The 8,320-nt window shown below is 43.2% G+C and overlaps 1 protein-coding gene across 2 annotated transcripts in view; it reads right to left on the minus strand.

Moving 5' to 3' along the window:
• CDK12 (cyclin dependent kinase 12) overlaps window positions 1-8,320 on the minus strand; it is a 40,410-nt gene that overhangs the window by 25,184 nt on the left and 6,906 nt on the right. For both annotated transcript variants that reach the window (XM_014519436.2, XM_014519435.2), the window contains exons 2-3: window positions 7,572-8,320; window positions 1,243-1,419 (exon numbers count right to left, since the gene is read on the minus strand). The exon at window positions 7,572-8,320 is cut by the window's right edge and continues 157 nt beyond it. In XM_014519436.2, coding sequence (XP_014374922.1) covers window positions 1,243-1,419; window positions 7,572-8,320 — 926 coding nt within the window. The remainder of the gene's footprint in view (window positions 1-1,242; window positions 1,420-7,571) is intronic.

Below are 8,320 nucleotides of genomic sequence, written 5' to 3' on the forward strand. Positions count from 1 at the left end.
AGCAGCTCCCACTGCATGCACCATGGAGGGGCACATGCCTCTGGATCTGTGCAAAGCAGGGCAAGGATGGGCAGCAGTGGAGCTGGGAAGAGAGTTGGGGCGGCTACGGTGAATTTTGAGGTGGCTGCAGCCCCTCCCATAACCCATTCCCAGTGCTGCTGCCACCCACCCTGAGTGCAGCCCAGCCTAGCCCAGCCCCTGGCAGGAAGAGCCTGATGCAGCCCCAGCTCCAGCCCACCCCGCTTTGCACAAATCTGGGGGCACATCCCCTCCAGGGTGCATGCAGCAGCAGGAGCGGCCTTCCCCCCTCCCCACGCCCCCTAGATGAGCCATGGCTCCATCCCACGCCCTGCCCGGCCCCAGCTGGGTGATGTCTGCTCCTGCCCCAGCCCCACTCCCTCCTTTACACCAGGGGCCTTGATCTGCCCCGCCCATGCTCCTTCCCTTCCCTGCCCCCTTCCACCACAGACTTACCAGCCGGACACTGCTCTTCAAGCTGCTGGGCTGCATATTGGACATCAGATTGGTATCAGCCAATATGACTCCTTAAAAATCAACTATTATTATTTGGCCCCAAAAATCTCTTTTGGTGCAGCCCTACAACCAACGCTCAACATTTAAAATGGCCCTAAAATTTCAACGGTGAGGCTGTGAAACAGGAGCACAAACAGTAGATACAGGAAAGAGAAGAATCCAAGAACAACCTGGGTTTCACTTCCCATTGCAATTTTCTACGATTACAGTGGGCAAAATTCTGTTAGTCTTAAATCAAACGATTTCCAATAAAACACATCCGTCTGGAATGAAGTAACCTCGGCTGTAGAACATAACATTCCTCTGAAAGTTACATACAACTAGGATCATGAACACTTATTCTCATCAAGAATCCCAGAGTACTTTATGCAGACATAGTAGCATTAACTGCAGTGTCATGCCCATATTCCAATCTGTGTAGCTGCATTATTGCTTTCTTAAATTACCCTCTGCAGTGTCATCAAAAGCATTACAAATGTTTAGGTTGCTGAAAACTATTAAAACAGTTGCCAGCTTTAACTACAAAGGTGATCTCACTTTGGTGGTGGCTATAACAATTTCCACATACAATTTAGGATATACTGTAAACGACTTCAAGTTTCTTCTAAATGCAAGATGGTATACAAATGCAAAACCATCATCATCACAAGACAACAGTTTTGGGAAGGCAATCCGTGTGGAGAACAATAAATAAATAAAGACCCTTACTTTGGTCTCTTTTTGAATGGTAGTTGAGGTGGTGTGGCTGCCTTTGGCTCTGGAGACTCTGGGGGTGATGGATCCCCTCCAAGAAGCTCTGGAGGGAGCGGGAGGTCAGTGAGTAAGTGCCGAGGTCTCTGCTCTCTCTCTCTCTTCACAGGTTTTGGAGGAACAATCTCCTTGGGACTAAACTCCAGAAAATTACAAGTTAATAAGAAGTGAAGCTCAACCTTCAGCTTACATTAAAGAACAAAAGGATTAGAGGCCAGAAGTGTAATGTTTAAGTGCCTAAAGTTTAAAGGCTCAAACATGAATATGGGAGGTGGTGGGGGGAGGGATTAAGCTCAAAACCTCCAGATTTAAAAATACAGAATTTAATCCTTTGATTTTTAGAAAAATATTATATTTCAAAACTATGTTGCTTTTCAACATAAGCAATCTTCAAAATGACCAGTAGCTCTTTGCAAGTAACATTTTCTCTATTCACTGGTATACCAGTTTTATAAAATGATATAAAATGCAGTAAGTTTAGGATAAAACCTGCTATTTGTTTGCCAATTTCTACCCTTCCTCTCCAGCCCTTGTTAAAAATTTAATCATAGGCATGATCTATGAATGAGCACTGCATATCTACAACATGTAACCAATATTTAACATCTGTCCACTACGCTGCTTTTAAACTCATCAGTAAGGACAGAAATATGGGGACAGTAACTTTTGCATGTTGTAAGTGGACCAAATGTTCTTTTCTTCTTTTATCCCATTACCACCAGAACCAAGAAGTTTGAGACTAGCAGGAGCCATACACCCAGAACCTAATTTATTTTTTAAGTGTGCACATGCTGCGTGCCAGGAAGAATTCCTGAAAAATAAGTTAAACTGAATAGCAGTATGCAAGACACCATTATTTGTAATACTGGCCTCCATAAAAATCTACATCTGCACAGAAAAGGGAAAAACTGTCTTCTAATAAATATATTTTCAAGATTCCTTTCTTTCTGGGGAGCTAGGCAAGAGGATTTCATGGCATCAGGTCTTATTCTTGATCATTAGTACAAAAAAGTCAAGACAGGGAAAACGATGGAAGCAGGCCATTTTCCTGACTTTCTTACTGCCTAGTAACTTCCTAATCGCCCTGAAACCCAGTTGCGAAATAGTGTGTGTCACAACAGTATGCAAATGCTAGATACAGGTTTGTTTAGTTGCAAGGCCATACATTCCTGTATGGAACCAAAGTTCTGACAGTTTCAGTAAAGGAATGGGCAATAAGAAAATTTTCATTTCGCTGCTACAGAAGTCATCACACAGGTGCCGTTAACCAACCAAAGCCCTGCTTCTCTCAGTACTGGGGGAGTGAAGAGTGGGAAATCTTTACTGACAGGCATCACTAAAACCATTGTTATTCTCATAGCTTATAATAAGCATGAGAGAAAGGTCTCTGGGCTTCATCCCACCTCCGCTAAAGTCAACTACAAGCTTTCAACGGACTTTGGGAGAGAGCAACATGGTCCTCATTTTTGTCATTACAGCAACACAAAAAAATAGTAATTGTTAAGGTTGATAAGAAAAGCCCCAAAACGGTATTTCAGAATCTAAATGCTAGTCTGAGCTCCCAAATGTGGGGTGAGGATACTTAAGAAACTTACTAAATATTTAAAACAAGATGTCTGAGGAACATTTTTGTTGTTTACTCAGAACCAGTGTCTACACACAGTTTAAAATGCTGTAAGAGCCAGTTGTTCTCTGACTTAGAGTTTCACCTACTTTTGCTGAGAGAGAATTTGTTTAGATACTTAACATTATGAACCGTTCAAACTTATTCCTTATATCTCAGTCCAAAATAACCTAAATTGGAGTCTCTTCCAAAATACAGCCATTTCTTTATGAGAGATTTGAGGGAAGGATGAAAGCATATCCCCAAGTATGATTTGGAGACAAATTTATCCATTGCTACTGTCTGCTGGCTGATGCCAGTTGTTATCTGCATGGGAGTTAAAGGCTGCTGAGTAGTTTGCATATCAACACGAGTACTCCTAGGTTATCAATATAAATTTAATTAAAGCCAGGGCGCACAGACCTTTTGCAAAGGCATTCTTTTTATCCTAAAGAAACACCATACTGTTATGCAGCGTTCTTGTGCTGAGGTGGAAGTAGAAAACTTTGACTGTAAACTACACAGCTTCAAAACAAAAAAAAAAAAAAACAAGATAACCCCCCCCACCAAGGGGCATCTTATTTTTAAGGAGATGCACCTGTTTCACTGTTTTGAGAATTTATTAGTACTATATTTTAAGTACTGGGAGAACCCACAGCTGTCTCCCAAAATTCCTAAGAGTTCTGTCAGCCACCAAACTCGCACGATGAACAAACCATTCCAATCTATACCCTTTGTTTTCACTGCCTTTTAATTCTCTGCCTACAGAATGAAAAAAGTTTCATACTGTACTTCAGCTTTAAAGGTGAATACTTAGGAAAGTTACAGAAGAAACCATAAAAGTTGTTTGTGTCTTCTTTTTTTAATTTAGGCAAGCATGAAGAAAAAGGCTTTTCTTCAGCATATCAGAATAGGTTTCAAATGTCATACTTGCTATAGCCTTCAATCACAGGGAGGGAAAGTATTCCTTTCACATACTGGAACAAAATTAAGCAATCTATTTAAATCTTACCCACAAGTAAGAAAAAGTTACTTAATTGAAAGTAATGTTTTATGCACAGTCAGTGTGTCAACACCTGGTCAACTTTTCATATGGCATCAGAGATCAACTTCAAAATCTATAAGCCACTGTCTGGTATTATTGCTCAATGTGTGGATTCCATCTGCCCCATCTGGGCATTTGTAAAGATTGCAGCTTTTGATTAAGTGCTGTGTTATTTGCTGGACACCGCATTCACATAGAGGGCTGTCCAAGAAGTTCATCTTGTCAAGTGTTGTTTTTTTTTTGAAGCATCTGAATCCAGATCTCAATCTGTTCAGCTTGGCCCACACTTCTCTGTCAACATTCTGTTCAATGGGGGACTCATTTGGTGCTGGTATAAAATGCTGTGAGAATCTGTGCAATCTTTCCCATTGGACAGGAAATTTTGATAGTGCGATACCTGGTCAACCTAATAAAATAGGATCTTTCTTCTCCCTTTTTTGAGAGGGTTTGAGAATGCATTTATGAAAGTCTGAACAGAAATATATTTTGTCATTAATTTGAATAGCTCCAGAAATACACAATGATGGACAAAATAAAATGAAGACTATACAAAGCTGAAAGTCAACCTTAGGGGAAAAAAAGTTATTCAGCTATTTATCTGGACACAAGTAAAACATTAATATTGTATCATCACAGGCATGCTGTGAGTTGGACAAATGTATAAGTTATATAATACTTTGTAAGGCTGTTTTAACAACAGAACTGACTTGATAGGTAATTTACTGTATGGGTGACCTTGTTTTTCCAACATAAGCACAAGTCTATGCACTACATTAAGGCTACTCTTTCCACTTGCCAACACCAAAAGAACCGAAATAGACATGCACACAACAAATCTTAAACCAAGTACGGTTTATGAAAGACAACCTGAACATACACAGGTCTAACTTTATATTTACACCAATCGCAGAAGTATTTTGCTAATGCCTGGATGGTACAATGGAAATTAAGTGAACTAATTAAAAAAGTATTTTGCTCATCTAAGTAGCAATCAAACAAATCAGAATATTTTAGGAAATATTTTGCTTTTATATAAAAGTATTAAGTTTGAGAACAGAATATGCCAGTACAGTTCCTGTTTACTGAGAAGTGAGGAGAAACTAAACTTTTTTGTGAGTCACCTACAGAGTAACCAGATTAATAAAATTAAAATTAGCAAAGTTCTAATCATTCACTGAGCTAGATAACATCAATAATCCATTGAGTCACTACAAAAGAAAAGGCTCTCTTAATTTAAGGGGAATATACTTACTTTATCTGTATGAATACAGACCAATTCTGTCAGCATAAAAAGTGTGCGTTTATGGTCACCTGGGAAATTGGCTAATTAGTTTAGACTTGACAAATTACTGGTGCGGTAGTCAGCATTATAATCATTTGGGAAATGACCGAGTCTGGGTGTTCTGCTCAGAGTTGAAAGGCAAAGGACCCCCCCACCCTGTGTAGTTAAAATGATGTAGCAGCACAAATAGAGGTGCACCGATACATCGGTCCAATATCGAACCGGCACCAATATAAAGAAAACTGTCTATCGGAAATTGGCCTGATATGGCCAATAATTTGGCCGATAAACGGCCTGTGCACATAAGCACAGCTGCAGCGCAGCACATAGGCAGTGAGAAGCACAGCCTGGCAGCTTGGAGAGCTGCATGCAGCTGGTAAGTCTGATGTGGTGGAAGGGAAGGGAAGGGCAGATCAAGGGCCCCACGGTGTGGGAGGCGTAAGGCTGGGGCAAGTGCTGCCCGGCCAGGGCGGGGCGGGATGGAGCAGTGGCTCTTCTGGGGGGTGCGTCTCCCACTACTGCGTGCTGCTTGTGTGGGAGCCACTGGTCTAGTGGCTTGTCCGGCGGCTCCTGCTGCTGCTTGTCTGTGAGGGCATGGAGGGGGGGGGCACATGCCCCCAGATCTGCACAGGGCGGGCTGGGGCTGCACTAAGCTCTTCCCAGTGGGGCGGGTCTGTGCACAGGGCAGGCAGCAGTGGTGCTGGGAGGAGGGGGAATGCTATGGCAAATTCTGAGGTGACTGTAGTCTCCTCCCAGTGCTGCTGCCACCTGCCCCGAGCGCAGCCCCACCCCACCGGAAAGAGCCCGCTCCGCCCTGCCCACACACAGATCCAGGGGCACACCCTCCTCCACCTCCCATGCCCTCCCGGAGGAGCAGCGGGAGCCACTGGATAAGCGGGCAAGTGCCAGATGAGCTGCCAGACCAATGGCACCCACACAAGCGACATGCAGCAGCGGGAGCTGCCCTCCCCTGTCCTGTGCCTGCCCCACCCCAGCTGGGCAGTACTTGCCTCAGCCCCAGTCCCACTCCTTCCTCAACACAGGGGGCTTGATCTGCCCTCCCCACCATGCCCCTTCCCTCCCACCAGACTTACCAGCTGCACGCAGCTCTTCAAGCTGCCGGGCAGGTATCGGAAATCTGATTGGTATAAGCTGATATGCCCCAAAATTCTGTATCAGTGCCCCCCTAATAAATATCCAGCATACGTAAAGGACATATTGTACATAGAACCACAAGGTGCATTGCAGAAATATAACCATTAAATCCACCAATGCTATCCATGACTTATTCACTCCTAACCATCCTCTGCCTACATCTGTTATTTATGGTCAAAAATCCCATTTTACCCAAGGCCTTTTTGACATGAGAAAAATTTAGCTGGTACTTAAATCTATTTAGTTAGGTCAATACAAACCTCCTATGTGGGCACACTTTAGTTTAAACAACCTAGCTTTAGTTTAAAATGCCTAGCTTTTACACAGCACTTAGTTTAGTCTGAGTCAGCTAGCAGCCAACTTAAGAAAAAACTGCTTATTATACACCAGTGTAATTTTCTTAGGTAGAAAAGATCCATGTGTACCAAGGACTTGCTTTGGATTGCCCCTATTTTGTGCAAGTGTCTTGAACTGCTGATATGAAGTTTCCTATTGGTTTTAAAACTGTGCTTGAAAAAGCTGTGTTATAGTAACCCAAGATCCACTCTTGCAGGTTGCTACAATGCAGAGGGATGCAAATGGAGCTACGTTACAATTAAACAGCAGTCCTTCCAGATGGAACAACATGCAAGGGCATGACCTAAGGGACCAATAGTAAGAGCAACACTTTTTTAAACTGTTATTTTACAAGCCTCCAAACTTCTCTTCTCAACTGAAATTGTATATAAAATTTTAGTGCAGAATCATAAACCCTCAACATAGTTACTCTAGGAGAGAACAAGACAACATGGGTGAACACGAGACAAATCATTTGATTGCAAACATGAAGATTCGTAGAATCACACTAAGTTAGGGTTGGAAGGGACCTCGGGGGAGATCATCTAGTCCAACCCCCTCCCCAAAGCAGGACCATCCCCAACTAAATCATCCCAGCCAAAGCTTTGTCTAGCTGGGTTTTGAAAACCTCAAAGGATAGTGCTTCCACCACCTCTCTGGATAACCTGTTCCACTGGGTTACTACCCTCCTCATTCAAGCAAGATGGTACAGTTATCAACAGACCTAAGTGTATGGGTAGGTGCTTTCTAGGCAACACATACAGAGTAAGTTAGGAATCATCAAGCTAAAAATAAAAGTTCTTCTCAGTTAATGTCAGTCTACAAGTTTAAATTAATGCTAAACACAATTTTTTGCATGACCTTACCTATCTAAGTCATCTTCCCCAACTAAAATGGGAGGGAGCGGGAGTGGAGGCAGCGTTGAAGTCTTCATGTGTGGGATAGCAGCTGTTACAGACACTTGTGTTTTCATGGAGACCTGGACAGAGGGCTGAGAGTTGGCCTGAGTGGATAAAGCAGATGTCCGTGGGTGGGACAAAGATGGCAAAGAGGCTGGGACTGATGTAGGGACCTGAACAGGAGTCACCTGCGAGGGTGGCATAGGTGGAACAGCAGGTGATGGAGGCAAAGGGGGCAATGGTGGAGTCTGAGGTGGCGGGGTGGTTGTCGGTAGAGGAGGAGGTTGAGGCGATTTGATGGAGGGCAGCAAGGATGGGTTTTCCTTTTCTGTTGGCTCAGTCTCTTTTGGAGTCATGATCTCCTCTTTCACTACTACTGGCTTCAAATCTTTTTTCCCCATTGTTTTTGAATCTTTAACTGAAGGGGGATGCTTCCTCTCAGAGTTCTCTTCTGCCTTGATTTTTGTCTCTACTGATGTTTTAGTCTCTGCATTCACATGTATCAAGTTAACCAGTTCTGTATCTGAGGATGACTTCTCCGATTTAATTATTTTGGTTACCTTTTTTGGCTCCGTCCCCAGCTCCTTTACCTCAGATGAGCTGTTTTCTTTTCTAGACATGAAGACAGGTGAGCCCTTTGCCTCCTTCCCATCTACCTTTGCTGCTGCTGCTGCTGCAGCAGCTCGTTTCCTTTTTTTTCTGCTGGGCTCTGCGCC

The sequence above is a fragment of the Alligator sinensis genome, unplaced genomic scaffold, assembly GCF_000455745.1.
Source record: "Alligator sinensis unplaced genomic scaffold, ASM45574v1 scaffold886_1, whole genome shotgun sequence".
NCBI classification, from domain to species: domain Eukaryota; kingdom Metazoa; phylum Chordata; order Crocodylia; family Alligatoridae; genus Alligator; species Alligator sinensis.